General features: G+C 36.9%; 2 protein-coding genes and 2 pseudogenes across 2 annotated transcripts; 3 read left to right on the forward strand and 1 right to left on the reverse strand.

Annotated features, from left to right (window-relative positions):
• The first annotated feature begins 1,851 nt into the window (after positions 1–1,851).
• LOC18613518 (glutathione S-transferase F8, chloroplastic-like) lies at positions 1,852–2,655 on the forward strand (annotated as a pseudogene).
• A 1,160-nt stretch (positions 2,656–3,815) lies between these two features.
• Positions 3,816–5,817, reverse strand: LOC18613519 (pentatricopeptide repeat-containing protein At5g66520 pseudogene; annotated as a pseudogene).
• A 192-nt stretch (positions 5,818–6,009) lies between these two features.
• ATCOAE (dephospho-CoA kinase family) lies at positions 6,010–7,489 on the forward strand. The gene is made up of 3 exons (XM_018113875.2): positions 6,010–6,187; positions 6,271–6,416; positions 6,910–7,489. The coding sequence occupies exons 1-3, from the start codon at positions 6,080–6,082 to the stop codon at positions 7,352–7,354; spliced, it is 699 nt and encodes a 232-aa protein (XP_017969364.1). The 5' UTR covers positions 6,010–6,079; the 3' UTR covers positions 7,355–7,489.
• Positions 7,490–10,315: 2,826 nt separating this feature from the next.
• LOC18613521 (uncharacterized) lies at positions 10,316–11,836 on the forward strand. Its single transcript, XM_007050796.3, has 3 exons — positions 10,316–10,459; positions 10,584–10,659; positions 10,777–11,836. Exons 1-3 carry the CDS (start codon positions 10,409–10,411, stop codon positions 11,496–11,498), a joined length of 849 nt encoding a protein of 282 aa, XP_007050858.3. The 5' UTR covers positions 10,316–10,408; the 3' UTR covers positions 11,499–11,836.
• The last annotated feature ends 3,559 nt before the right edge of the window (positions 11,837–15,395 follow it).

Raw genomic sequence — 15,395 nt, forward strand, 5'->3', positions numbered from 1 at the left:
GCAAAAGTATATCACTAATCTTCTTAATCGTATTCACATGAGTGGTGCCAACATTGTTACTACTCCTTTGTCTACCAACACCAACTTGTCTTTTAATGATAGTTCTCACCTTAACGATTCCAATGAGTATAGACATGTTGTTGGCAATTTTCAATATTTGTCCTTAACATGTCCATACATTGCTTATGTTGTTAATCATTTGTCACAATTTATGCATTATCCAACGACAAATCATTACCATGTTGCTAAACATGTTCTTCGATATCTCAAGGGAACTCTACATCATGGTAGCTCTCTCCAGCTCGTAATTCACTGCTCACACTTCATGCTTTCTCAATTATAAATTAAGCTGGCAACAAAGATGATCGCACCTCAACAAGTGCATATATTCTATATCTTGGCAACAATCCGATCTTATGGAGCTCGCGAAAGCAGCATTCTGTTGCACGTTCCTCAACAAAAGCTAAATACCGTGCTGTCACTTCCACCATGGCTGAGACATGTTGGGTTCAATCTCTTATACATGAACTCTCAATTCCACTCTCTCAACAACTGATAGTGTATTGTGACAATATTAGTACTAAATACTTATGTGCCAACCTTGTTTTTCACTCTGGATGAAACACATTGAAATTGATATCCACTTTGTTCGGGACAAGGTTCAACGTCAACAACTTCCGATCTCCCATGTTGCCTCTACTGATCAACTTGCAGACCTGCTCACTAAACCTCTTTCTCCTCAATAATTTCTTATCTACGTTTCAAGATTGGTGTTTCTAGTAAACCACCATCTTGCGACACATCAAATAAACGCAAATGGTTATCCTATAATTGAGGATTATAGTTTGCAATTTTTTTATTTAATTTATATTATTTTAACAAAAATATATCGTTAAAATGGATAAATTCAATTCCAATGTACTATATATTGATTTGAATTATTAATAATAAAATGGGTTGAATTCTTTTCTCTATACTGCATATATGAAAAGGAGATAGCTAAATAATCGGGTTGCCGATGAGACAAGAAGCTTAAAAAAAAAAACCCTGCTCCCTCGCACAACAAAAAAGAACCAAGGAACAACCCAGCATCCTCCCACCGCCGCCAGTTGCCAACTTTTTGTACATCAACCTATCATCACTTACAGCAGCATCCTATCAATGCTGAGTGCGAGTATATGAGATTTATTAATGGGTTCCATTGTTGTAGTCGTCGCCTCTTAAGGGCAATGTTTCAGGTTCTGGTGAACGTGGGTAATAGTAACACAGTAAAAGTTGCAGACTGGTGAAAGGGCTATTTAATTGTGTAAATACTAATGTGGCGACGTGTCCGCTGAGTACAAGCTTGTTTCGAATATATATAAAAGACACATGATGAACCCACCGAACCTTCGCTTTGATAGTCTAATCAGTCAAACATTGCTTGACTTTCTGAATCCGTCCATGCTTTTGATTGCGCCATTACCATCTAATAATCTTTTTATTTATATATAAAAAGGCCCACGAAATGGTAATGTTAATGTTTTTTTTTGTTTAATTAAGTGAAAACTAGTACTATTTAAATCCTGATTTCAATTTAATCCATAAAAGGGGCATGTTGATAAATAAATGAAAATTTATTGTAAAATTTTATCTTATGAAGACTGTGCTGGTTTTTGTGCGAAATTCTCAAAATGGGAAAACATATAACCGGATATCAAGTTTAATTTAGTCTGGTGGTTGTTGGACTTATCAATGGAGACAATAAAGATCTGTACCCAAAATTAAAGACAATAAAGACAGCATGGGGTCATCATCTTCATCATGACTGGAGTCCTCAAAGTACATGGAAGCCCTTACTCAACAGCTACAATGACGGCTCTTTCAGTCCTTCACCAGAAAGGGCTCGAATTCCAATGGTCCCCGTCGACTTGGGAGCTCGTGAACATAAAAAGGAATCTTACCTTTCCCTCAATGTAAGCACATTGATAATAGATCTCTTACCATGGTTTAGCTGATATCCACTTATACTACAATGTTCTTGCCTTTTCTATTTTCTCTCTGCCTTTGGTGTTCGAATTTGTGTATTGTTTAATTATTAGGTAACCCCTTTCGTTTGATGCAGTCATTTGGCCATGTACCAGCTTTACAGGATGGAGGCTTAAAGCTTTTCGGTACTATTTTTCTTTTAAAATATATATAAATTTCTGAGACGACTTTAAATCAATAAAATATACTAGTATGGTAGCTAAATTTTAGATTTAAACTTGGAATACACAGAATCAAGGGCAATCAGCAAATATATTGCTTCAACGTATTCTGACAAGGGGATTAAAGCACTCATATTATCGTGGTTGAGGTGGAAGCCCACCAGTTTGATCCTGTAGCTTCAAAGGTAGTCCAGGAGTATTTTACCAAGCCGATGATAGGTTTGGCTATGACCGACGAAGCAGCAGCGACAGCGTAGGAGCTCCAAGATAGTCTGGCAAAGTTCTAGACGTCTACGAAGCTCGGTTGGGTAGAACTCAGTACCTGTCAGGCGACAGCTTCGGCTTGGCAGATGTGCACCACCAACCCGTCGTGCATTACTTAATGAACACACCAGCCAAGGCGGTATTCGAAGCACGTCCACACGTTAGTAAATGGGCGAAGGTAGTCGAAGTGCAAAATAAATAAGGATTTTGCCGCAACCTACTGCTTGATATCATAGTCATTTGAAGAATAGTAGTAATAACTTGTTTGATATCATGTCTTGACCCTTGTACTTTGGTTTCTGTCTAGTGTCTTTAAACTTCAGTGTGCAGATTTATGCCTTTTTTGTTGCGAATGCTCTCTTATTCGCATGGAATAAATTATAATAATCAGAGAAATTGTAGAAATCTAAATAAACGACACTGAGGGCTCTAAAATACCTTTATTTTTTTTGTCTGTTTTGAAGAACATCTCCTTATAAGTAAAGAGAAATCAACAATATGCAGGAGTTTCTAGGATAAGAACATGGAGCTATAAAGGGGAAAAACGTGAAATAGAAGGGTAAGGCTAATAGATAAGGTGAAATTTAGACAACTTTTATGGGATTGCCCACTGTCCTTATAAAAAGAAAAAAGTAGAGTTGCTATCCAAAAAAGGAAAAGCTAATAAGAAAGCAAAGTTTTGTTTGGATTTATAACAGATTATGATTATCCAATAATAAGGTTTTATTATGTACTGATAACTGATGGAGGATTCAAATAATAAGGGTTTTTTAATAGCGTTTCTTTTCTAATGTTATTGAATGGTTAAAGTCTTGGTCCAAAATCCTGTATAAATGATGATTTTTATTCTTCATACGTTTGTAGAAGCAAACTTAATGACCACTATAAGTAACTTCCAATGTGATTCCAAATAATCTCTCCTTTTAGACATCCTTAATCACATATACTACCCTATAGATAAATCTATATCAATAAATTTATACTAGTTAAAATAGCTATATACATAAACTAATACTCCTATATTCTCAAGAATCATTCAACTTTTTCAATCTTTAACAAACATTTTCGTTATTTTTTTCCTTCAAATCTAATTTTATAATTTCAATTCATCCATAAACTCCTTCCTGTAACACCTATCAATCCAGTATTCAATCTTCTTCAATCCAAATATTATGTCTTTCCTAATCCCATTAGCTGGAAGGAATATGATCCTATGAGTCCTACAATTCAGGTCATATCTTTATTTAAATGAAACTACGTTGTTGGGGATAATTCATATCCCCTTAAAAATGTGAAATTGTACAGTCAACAAGACCCAAGGAATGTCATAATACTACCATGATGCTAAGCTGACAATTCTGATTGTAAACAATAGCTTATCAATCTGAATATTTTACTCAATCTATTTATGGTCAATCAATTTGAACAAGACGCCTCATTTAATTATCACCTCTACAGTGAGGTTCAAGTATCATGTTTCATGCTCATAAAATAAATTGAATCCTTTACCTTGAAGAAATAATGTTGCTCATTGCGGGCAGACCAGTCAAATGAGACATTATGGATTCATGATATACACCACAAATGGCTCAAGTTCTGTCCTCCAAACAGCAAGAATGAACAGCTGCAAGATCATTTTCCATTGCCGTATAGGTGTGAAAGGTGAACAGATTAGGATTTACCCTCCTCGGCTGTACATTTGTTGTCCATGGAGAAGCATATCAACTTCAACCACAAAGCACAGTAGCCTCATAACCCAGACTTAGGACTCAGCCCATGCAGAAAAGAACTTTCCCCTTTAAGATGTATCAGAGGACAGGAGTAAGATCATTCTTGACATGCAAGTTAAGGGCTCTGCTCTGCTACTAGTTCATAAACCTGTTCCTGAGGTTCCAAGTCCACAGAGCTACAACCAAGGTCCTTCTTTAATCCCCTCTCTTTCATCAAGGCTCTCACTTTCTCAGCATCATCCCATCTCCCCATATCCGCATACAAATTGGACAACACGACATAATAAGCACTATTAGCTGGCTCCAACTCCACAAGTTTCTTAGCAGCAAACTCACTCAATTCCAAATTTCCATGTGTTCTACAACCAGCCAGCAAAGATCCCCATATGGACCTCGTAGGCTCAAAAGGCATATCCTGGATAAATCTAAAAGCATCATCAAGAAATCCTGCACGCGTCAAGAGGTCAATTATACATGCATAATGTTTTACACCAGGCAAAAATCCATACCTCCCTTCAACTAAGAAACTGAATATTTTTCGACCTGTATCAACCAAACCTGAAAGACTACAAGCACAAAGCACCCCAACTAAAGTTACATCATCAACCTTAAACCCTTCTTGCTCCATCCTATAAAACCACCAAACCGCCTGCTCCCCATTTTTAGCTAAAGCTAGACCGTTAATTACTGCATTCCACGTAAAATTATTCTTTTCTTTCATGTTATGGAAAACTCTCAAACCTTCTTCAATCCTCCCACATTTTCCATACATATCAATCAACGCAGTCCCTAAAATCAAATCCAACTCCCACCCTTTTTTCGTTATAAAATCATGAATCCAAACACCCATTTCAGTAGCACCAAAACTACCACAGGCAGCCAATGCATTCACCATAGTTACTCTATTAGGCACCACACCTGCATATTGCATTTGCTCAAAGGCAATCAAAGCGTCATCATATTTTTTATCATTTCTATACCCTGTAATCAAAACAGTCCACGAAACAACATCTTTCTCAGGAATTTCATCGAATACTTGGCGACACAAACCCATTTCACCAGATGATGCATACAGATTCATCAGGGAATTTTGTATATAAATATCATGGGAATGACCCAGTTTTATGACATGGGTCTGAACCATTTGGCCTTTTAGGAGCTGGTGGAAATCGGACAAGGACTTGAGAAGGAAAGGGAAGGTGTAGTTGTTGGGCATAACGGAGGCGTTTCGCATGTGGGTATACAGAGAGAAAGGAAGATGTGGGGTTTTAGAGTGGGAGAAGGCTCTAATGAGGGAATTGTAAATGAAGACGTGTGCGGGTGGTTTTGAGAGGAAGAGGAGGGTGTGGGCATGGCTTAAAAGGCCTGAAGAGTTGCAGGAATTGATGAAATGATGAGCTATGAAGGGGTTCTTTAGGTGGTTTTGGAGAATGAGTTGGGCTTGGATTTGGTGAATGTGAGAAGGAGAAGTGCAGGTGTTTATCATGTGAAGGATCCTGTTCGAACCAGATGTCATGAGAGAAGCGGTGGTAGCAGCTGTTTCTGTTACGGTAACTGAGGAAAGGGCGAACAAAACAAACGTGCTTATTTACACATTTGTTCCTCCACATTTCACCAGGAAAGTGAACAACTTAAAAAATAGTACTACTAGTATAACTGAAATGATATCAAAATATGCGCATCCGGGGAATCGAACCTCGGTCAGTACCGTGGGAGGGTACTATGATACCACTACACCAGATGCCCTTTGCGGCCGTTTGATTAAAAACTTCTTCTAAAATTGGAGCACTAAAAATTTAAAACCGGCATCTCGTTCATACGATACAAAGAACTAGAAACAAGAGAGTCAGAAGGAAAGGCTGAAGCAGAGAGGGAGGGGAAAAAGATTGAGCGAAAATGAGGATAGTAGGGCTAACGGGAGGGATCGCATCAGGAAAGAGCACAGTCTCTTCCATGTTCAAGTACAACCAGATTCCCGTCGTCGATGCTGACGTTATAGCTCGTGTACGCTTCTTCTTTTCTTCCTTCCACCTGTTTGATGACATTACAGATCACATTTTTAACTAGTATTAGTTTTGATTTTGCAGGATGTGTTGAAGAAGGGCACCGGCGGTTACAAAAGGGTGGTGGCCGCATTTGGGCCGGACATTCTACAAGATGATGGACAAGTTGATCGATTGAAATTGGGCCGAATCGTCTTCTCTGACGCCTCCAAGCGTGAACTCCTTAATCGGTAAAATTTTTATAATTTGCTTCTTCTTATTTATTTTCATGTCAGCTTAAGCTCTAAAACTTGATTTCTCTACTGTTATACGTATTCTGGTAGTCTTGGAGGTTGGGATTTTGCCTTCAAAATGCAAAATTGGATTGACATTGTATTGTGATATTCGGTCTTCTTTAAGTTGCTTATGTACATAACATTTTTTTCTCAACTTGTTCCCATGGCGCTGATGTTATTGCAAATTGATGTCATAATCTCCTAGAAGGTTGCTTTTAACGATTTAAGGGCAGTTGGAAGTTATGTTGCCTTCTGCTCCTTAAGTCGTGCAGGTTAATCTCAAACACTTAGATGTTTCAATTTACCCTGACTAAATGTCGGGAAGGTAATCTCCTCTATGCCTGGAGGTCATCTGCACGGAGTCTTGATAACCTACCATCATCATATACCTTGTAGTGAAATTGCATATTGTATTTATTTCAAAATGTGGTTAATTTTCTTCTTGTAGGCTATTGGCTCCCTATATATCTTCTGGCATCTTTTTGGAAATTCTGAAGTTTTGGATAAAAGGTCATAAGGTAATTGTTCTTGACATTCCATTGTTGTTTGAGGCCAAGATGGATAAGTGGACAAAACCCATTGTTGTTGTATGGGTTGATCCTGAAACACAGCTTCGACGACTTATGGAAAGAGACAATTCAACAGAGGATGATGCCAGAAATAGGATAAATGCCCAGATGTCTCTAGATTTTAAGAGAACCCGAGCAGACTTATTGATTGATAACACTGGATCACTTGAGGATTTGCAGGGAAGGTTCAGGGAGGTATTGTTACAGGTCAAAAGGCCTATGACATGGACTGAATTCTGGCTTTCAAGGGACGGAGCCTTGTCAGCTCTTCTTGGTGTCATTATAGGTGTTCTTGCAAGTAGGAAAATTTTAAGTACGTTATAGGTGCTACAATCACCATGAACTTATGGTTTCAAACTGGTTATATCCCTTGTCTATTCTTGATGACAGGAAGAGAAATTGGTGTAATATTATATGACAGCAAATAAGATGAATGACACTTATTCCTTTCCAATTTTATACATGAGACTCCACTACTGCACCTTTTACTTCAGAAGTTAAGAATTGTAGAATGTAGTTTGTTTTTCTTTTGATTGCTTGCCTTTAAATATTGAAGTGGCTTTTTGTGTAACAGAATTACTTTTATACCCAGAAACTAAGAATTACATCTAACTTTGTGTTTATGGTGCTCTGTATGAATTATCATTTTATACTTTTAGATGCTGTATCTGACAATATTGTTACTGAGACCAAGGACTTCTGATGTTAGGTTGAATTTGGTTACCGATGATTTTCCAACAATAGAAAGTATGGTAAGAAATTGGTAGATTTGGTATTCTTTTTGCTAATTTAGGACCATGAAATTAGTTACTTGTTGGTTGCTAATGCAGCCTTACTGGGTTCAAACTTACACTAGGCTGAAGATTTCCATTGATCATAGTGGAAAAATATTTTAGCTGATAATTCTTGAGGGGAACTGATATTTTAATTGCTGTTTACTCATGCAAGATGCATCCTTGGCTGCAGATTTCTTTCTAAGATTGATTCTGTAAGTTTGTTTTTCCCTGTGATAAGTGAATGTAATTCATCTGTTGTTACTTAAATACATTTTTATGATTGACTGTTCTCTACTTTGCATTAATCGTCCTTGGCACACCTCCATTTAATTATACTTCCCAATTTTAATATGCTTCACAATTTACTACCTTGACTTATCCTACTGCTTCAGTTAGTCAAGTTGAATACTAGTACTCTTAGCAATGTGACTTTTTGCATTTTTGCTTTGCCTTTGACAGTGGTCCACTCCTGAGATAAGTCCTCTTCAGTGAGGCTGTGTACCGCATTAAGGTTATTGTTGCCATAAGATTTTATTGATTTCTTCTTTTGAGATTTTGGATGACTGAGACTTTTAATGATAAATAACATTTTGCTTTTGCACCAGTTCTGTTCAAAGGACGTAAAAGCAATAATTTATTGTGAGTGCCAAGTGTTGTCACGAGTCACACTACTCATAAAAGCCTGGCAGCGCCATTGGCTTAAACAAAGTGAGACTTAAGTCTTTAATAGAGTATTGCGTGCTGGTTTAAAAGTCCGTGAAAGTTTCTCGTCGCCATTTTTGGGAAAATATAACCAAGTGCCGATTGCTTAGTGATGATTGTTTTCTTTTTTTTTTATTTCCGTATAGAGGTGTAACCCTAGAAAGCATAACCAGTTAACTTCAAGTTGCCATTTCATTTGAAAAGTTGCTTGTACTGTATTTGTTCAAAGCTGGCAAGTTTGCAACACCTACATAATATATATTGTAAATAACTTTATGATTTTTTTTTTCTATTAAGGATATTTCAGGTTCAAAGCAGTTTATCATTCACTTCAAGTCTGGATGTTGAAAGCATAATGTAGAAGAATCGAGAGATTACCTTTCACGTTGGTACTCTCTGGGTTGAACTTGAAACCCATCAAAGGTTAAAGTCGCCATAAGAGTTTACACTGCTTGGTAAGAGGGAAGGAAAATTAAAAATGGCAAGAATGGAAAGGAGATGCCAAGGAAGGAAAACTATATTTTTCTTTTCGGATTTTTGATAGATATTAATGTGAGAATCAAAAGTGGAGCCGCATGGGAAGGGAGGGAATACTTTTGTTTTTTTTTTGTTTGTGTTTTTGATCGTCTGGTTTTATGATCTGTGGAATTTGTACCATTACAAATAAAAGTATCTGACCGATTGTTGAACAACATAAATACTTGTTGGGAGGAAGTTGTAGGAGGATGGCAAATAATAATGTTCCCTTCCAATCGAACAGGCTGTTTATACATATGTGTGCGCTTTTGCTGCCTTTTCTTTGGTCACATTACCTCGTAAAATAGAACTAGGAGGGGATTATATTGATGGCGAGTGCTGTCAAATTAAGGCCAATTTATTACCGAGTATTCAAATCAATAAATAACATGTCATAGCCAGTGGTTTTTATTACGGAAGTCGGAGCTGGTGAAGTGCCATGAATGAGATGATCGATGTTTCAGAATCAAAATTAAAATATAGTAATGAATTTTAATTGAATTGATGATAATTCAAACTTGTTAGTTCAAAGGCTATAATTGGCGCAGAGGCATACATACTCAAATGAAGGGGGCAGAATCTGGGCATTTCCTTAATGGAATTTGCTTTGGATAAAAGTCGAAACAAAAAAAAAAAAAAAAGGAAAAAGATGGATGTTTTGCCTTAGGAAGGGTAAAACGAGATTCGTATTATGTCTTGTCCGCGCCTTTTTGCAATAAAGGAGTTCAATAATTTGTTATACTTGTAATTTTACTCAATGTAGTAGTACTATTCAACTTTTGTTTCGTTCTGGTAAAAAATCCCATCGAAAGTGAACTAAAAAGGTAATCCCACCAAGGAGTGTTTTTCCAAAGAAAAGAAAGGAGGCAGCCAGTGCACTTGGAGCGTGCGCCTGCAGGAGCAACGCTTAGGCTTAGCCAAAAGAAAAGTTATTAACCACTCTAAACAAGGCCAAATTTTGGTTGTTTAAGGTTCAAAGCAGTACGTATTGACCACGTATCAGCTGGCAAAGAATCTTTTTGGCTCACCGGCAGCCTAGCCTTCCAAAATTAGTTGCCCATGTTATTTTGTGAAACAAAAGTTGAAAAGTATTCCTAGGCCAGGTACAAGCTCCCCTATTTCCAACTTAACGACTTAGGTTACGTAAATAAATGCGCAGTTCAAAATTTTTGACTGCCTTAACAGAGAGAAAGCCGTACAAATAGAAAGTCACGTGATTAAGCTCGTGAGTAAGAGATTGGGCGAAAAGGTGATGTGGCATCCACACCAAATGCTCTCTATATTGCTTTTCTCTTACTTCTTTTACTCCCAACCTTTCTCATTCCCTTCTCGTCTCTCGAAGCCTCCTTTCTTTTCTCTCTCCCTCTCTCTGTCTCTCTCTCAGATGGCAACTAAACTAGCTGATCAAGATGCTGCAGGAGCACTGAGATACCAGGTGAGCAAATCTAGAACACAACAAGAAACTCCGGGTATTTCTTCCTTTGTTCATTTCTGGTACACCAACAATGCTTTATATATTTAATTCTAATTTAGTTGACTCCGTCTTAACTGTTTCATAGACCTGGGTCTTGAAAGTTTTAATCCATTGTGAAGGCTGCAAGAAGAAAGTCAAGAAAGTTCTTCAAGGCATTGATGGTATATGTTACTTCTATAAGTTAATTCTGCCTATACTTTCTTTACATATTTAATAAGTACTATAACAAATGCAGATTCTTTTCTCTTTTTGACGCTTCTTAATCTGTTTTTAATAAGGTGTTTATGAGACGACCATAGATTCTCAACAGCACAAGGTGACAGTTACTGGCAGCGTGGATGCAGAAACTCTCATCAAGAGGCTAACCAAGTCTGGGAAACACGTTGAACTTTGGCCAGAAAAGCCTGAAAAGAAAGAGAAAAAGCCTGGAAAGCCAAAGAACAATGAGAAACAAGAAGACGGCGGAGAAGCTGGCGGTGATCAAGACCCGAAGAATAATTCAGAAGAAAAGCCTAACTTAGCCGCTGCCAAAAATGGCGGTGCGGGTGGTGGTAAAGGCCCTGCTAGAGATGATCAGCCTCCAGCAGGGGACCAAATGGGAAGTGAAAGCGAGGAACCGGCCACTGCCGAAAGTGGTGGTGGTAATGGAGGTAAAAAGAAGAAAAAGAAAGGGCCAAAAGGGAACCCTGGTCCCACCGCTGATGCGCTCGGAGACAACCTATCAGCTGCTCTGGCCCTTCCGGAACAGGCCCCACCAATGGCATCAATGCATCTGAGCCCTCCAAATCAGCCTATGTATCCATACCCACCAATGTGCTATGGACCTCCATTGTATGGAGTAAGTTACAACACGACTTACCCTAGCTCAAGCTCTTCATATTACGCGCCAGCCATGCATGCTAATGCATACGGACCACCACCGCCACCGTCCGATCCAATCGAAAAATTCAATGAAGATGATGACTACGATGATGATGAAAGTGGGTGCTCAATCATGTGACAAAATGTTGAAGAAATCGAGTACATGTAGATTATTATGTTTGTTTTTAAGTTGTACTTGTATGGGGAGGGATTAATTTTGTGAGATGCAAATAAAGTAAAAAATATTAATTAAACTAGTACTTTGCTGGGGAGAAATCTAAAGTTGTTTTTATCGGGGTTCCAAGGGTTTTATAGTTATTAGCTTGTCTTTATTTAGGTTATGTGTAATTTTGCATTTGTTTTAGGTTTCGTTAAGTAGGTTATATAGCCTCTTGAGGCGTTTCGTGGTTGCTATTGTAGGACCTCAAAATCTCTCCCCTTTCCCTCTTTCTTATGTGTAAAGGAGAATTTTGTTAATGATGCTCTCTCTCTCTTCCTCTCACTTTCTTATATAAAATTAGCACAAAACGACTGAAGACTCATATAAATTTCCTTCTTTATTCGAGATTTTTTTGTCAAAAAAAAAAGAAAAGAAACAGCTTTTAAAATGCATGTTGTGATGAAGACTGGCGATATATATCGAAAGAAATTCTTGAAAACATCTTTTAGAAAGCTACTGTTTCCTTTGGTTAAATCATCTTTGTGTTGAACATGCATGGCTTTTGCTTTCAACATCGAGGGATACTAGCAGGCTCCCACTTCTCCACAAGAAAAAAAAAACAAAAAAAAAAAAAGCCTGTTTAATTTTTCTATTTGTTTTGGCTTTCTCTCCTTTTAAGTCCTCCCTATGCTAGACTTCGGGACCAAACTTAACAAGTACTACTACTACGTACCTCTCTTAGGGTAGTTTAGGATTCGACTGTTGAATGTACTTTGTCAGTACAGTACTCCCTTATTTATCCACCTAAAGTTTCAGCTAAGCTAATCAATTACCTTCCAAAACATGTCTAAAATTTGGATAATAATAAAATTAGTAGTAATAAGCAAAGGTTGAAAAGCAGCTTTCACGAACTACTTGAAATAAGCTTTTGCTTCAATTATAAGGAAAACGGAGAAACTTAAAACCCAATCATAACTTTCTAAAGGGCAAGCAGATCTCATCCCTAGTATCTTACCTTTTATCTGAAGCGGAATATTCATGGTGGATTATACTTCTTTTTATATCGTGAAGGGAATAATTGGGCGAACACAATGTACTTATCCTCTCACCACTGCATATGCCTAATCATTATTCAAAGTCCGTATCATCTTGCACAGCGCATGCGCCTAGTTTGTGTTGTACGTGCAAATCATATATGTGCTTTCCTCACATGCATCATGCATGCAAATTGCAATATAATCATCAATTATATCCACATGATTCTCAAGCTTCATCCTCTTTTTCCGCTTTGCAAGAATTTTTTTTTCCTTAAATCCAGTATGATTAGCATTAGCATGCAATATTGAGTTGATAACTTAGTAATTTACATTGCCTGTTTACAATACAAGATTATTACTAGTATCATTCAAAATTTTGCCCTACACCTTTTAGACGGGAAAAGATGGAATGATGACATGATGCTGATTTTTTGGGACCCTTTTTCTAGACAATGATTTATAAAGCACCCAACTCTGTCTTTACCCAAGTCCTGACTTTTTTTCTTTTTTCTTCTTATTACTTTCTCCCTAGCTATTTATATATGTAGCAAAAATTATAACAAAGAGAGAGCGAGCTTTGTTCGCTAATTCCTACCAAAAGATCAGCATTCCTAATGCAATAAATAATTATCAAATGCATGTTGTTAGAATATTCACAAGCTTTTCGCAAACATTTGAACGAATATGGCTCTGCCGACTGATAATGATTAAATGACAAATTATATGAGTTAACTCCATGCTGAGCTGAGTACAAGGTCACAATTACCTTCTTTATTTTTATTATAATCAATGATAGAGACCGAATGGAATGGTAGGTAGTAAGATTTTGGAGGGCAAATCCAAAGGACAAAATAAAGATATTGTAAGATTCTTGATGTGAAAGCAGAAACAAAAATGAACTGGGACGCTAATGTTGGACAGTTCATGATAACAAAGGAGAAATCAGTGCAAAGGGAATCTAGTTCAAAAGCAGATACATCCCATAGCTTGTTCTGTCTCTTACGGACCAAATGAGACCTTTTGTCTTTCCTGGTTATTAACTTGTAGTAGTAAGTTCCATGAGATATCTTCCCGGTAACATACTAATATTGGCAACCCACTTTTAGTAGTCGCAGGGGCTTAGCTAAGTGGAATAATATTAATATATTCCAATAATGTGAATTGCTTAGTTTACATTGTTGCGTTAGTTGTCTTCTATGAGGTTTTTGATTTAGTGACTATTTAATTTGGTTGACCCGATTGTTTGGTCATGGAAATCTCGTTCCAAAAATTTTTGATCAATCCCGAGGATCTTGCAATTATTTATGGTTAATCATTCATTCGCCAACAAAAAATAAAAAGGCAAAATACAAAAGCTATTGGACAAGAAAAAATATCATGATACACTTTATATGTCTCGATTGATAGACAACATAAAATTTCGTTCTAGTGTGTTTATGGATAAGAATTGATTTCACAAGTGCAATAATAATTACAAGGATTGATGGGAACCAAAGAGGGCGATAAAGATTCTACAACAATGTATGCATCCCAACCTATAATGTGGTGGCATTACAACAATAAATGACAATCGAGCAACAGAAAAAGAAAGAGATTGAAATAAAAATTTGAAATTGGAGTTACAGCACTAAAGAGGAAAGGGGCAGTGTGGAAGGTAAAATTTGGCATATAGGTTGAGACAGATGGTCTCTGATAAAAATTCATCTGTTTTGTGGGTGTCAGGGACGCCTCAGTCCCGCAAAGTGAGGGACCCCTACTCCACAATCGGACGTCACGAGCTAATAGAGTAGTAGTACTGGTTAAGTTCATGCCACCACCACCTAGCATGAATCACGAATGGGATCTTGACTGAGCCACCAAGCTAGGACTGGCTCAATTTTGACTCTTTCCTTCTTTGGACCAGTGCTTTCTGTCCTTAAAGGTTCTAGTTAAGTAACTACTTTTTTGGGTCAATTATAAAAGAAAAACAAATTTTCAGAAATTTTGAGCACTTTCATACTACTTTCTTCTAATATTTGGCAGATCTCTGAACTTCTTTAAAATTTCTTGATATGCGCTTATGTTTCTCTCGATTAACAACATGATATTAAGATGTTTCAAAGACTTTTATCTATATATTATGCTATTTATAATCACTTCAAGTGCCTTGAAAATGGCGGGAGTTAGAATAAAAAACTTAAATTTTAATTGTACTGCCTTTATACTTAATATATTATTACAATAAATGATTTTATAAAACAATTATTTCATGTTCAAATTATGTCACGTTCATTCAAATCATGTGATATAAGAATATTTGAAATAAAAAACAACTGTATACTATGGAAATCATTACACAAGTAATTTCTTTTACATATGACCAAAATGAAGGGCAGAAGAAAAAGACAAGTCGGCGCAAAAGCTGAGAAAAATGTGAGGGTTTTTCTCATTGAAGCAAAGCTCAAAAGAGCTGTATATATATAGGTGTTTAAAGAGTGAAATAAGAGAGAAAAAAACAACATAATTACAGTTTTAACTAACATATCAGAAATTTAAAAAGCTTGTTATTGAAGCGCTACGTTTTTCATTCATTTAGCCAGCCTTTCTTTGTTTTATTTAAACGGTGCGCTTTGCTCCTCAGCCTTTCTTTTTTTTACTTAAAACAGTGCGCTTTGCTCATTCTTTATTTCCAGACTTGCTTTCCTTTCCTCATGCTCAAGCATTCTTCAGTCTAGTACTCAGCTCATCTCTACAATTCTAAGTTTATTCATCATTAAATTGTCCATTACTCCCCTTCAAGAGGAAATGTGAATGTTACTAACATTCATCTTGCTCGAAAGACTATGAAATTGCCTTGGTT

The sequence above is a fragment of the Theobroma cacao genome, chromosome 1 (assembly GCF_053813885.1).
Source record: "Theobroma cacao isolate CCN51 chromosome 1, ASM5381388v1, whole genome shotgun sequence".
NCBI lineage: Eukaryota > Viridiplantae > Streptophyta > Magnoliopsida > Malvales > Malvaceae > Theobroma > Theobroma cacao.

Excerpts from the sequence above, each read along its gene's own strand:
- ATCOAE (XM_018113875.2), top strand. The coding sequence starts at position 6,080 with ATGAGGATAGTAGGGCTAACGGGAGGGATCGCATCAGGAAAGAGCACA. Across the intron at positions 6,188-6,270 it reads ATGCTGACGTTATAGCTCGT|GATGTGTTGAAGAAGGGCAC; the intron begins GTACGCTTCTTC and ends TTGATTTTGCAG. Across the intron at positions 6,417-6,909 it reads AAGCGTGAACTCCTTAATCG|GCTATTGGCTCCCTATATAT; the intron begins GTAAAATTTTTA and ends TTCTTCTTGTAG.
- LOC18613521 (XM_007050796.3), top strand. The coding sequence starts at position 10,409 with ATGGCAACTAAACTAGCTGATCAAGATGCTGCAGGAGCACTGAGATAC. Across the intron at positions 10,460-10,583 it reads CAGGAGCACTGAGATACCAG|ACCTGGGTCTTGAAAGTTTT; the intron begins GTGAGCAAATCT and ends ACTGTTTCATAG. Across the intron at positions 10,660-10,776 it reads AGTTCTTCAAGGCATTGATG|GTGTTTATGAGACGACCATA; the intron begins GTATATGTTACT and ends GTTTTTAATAAG.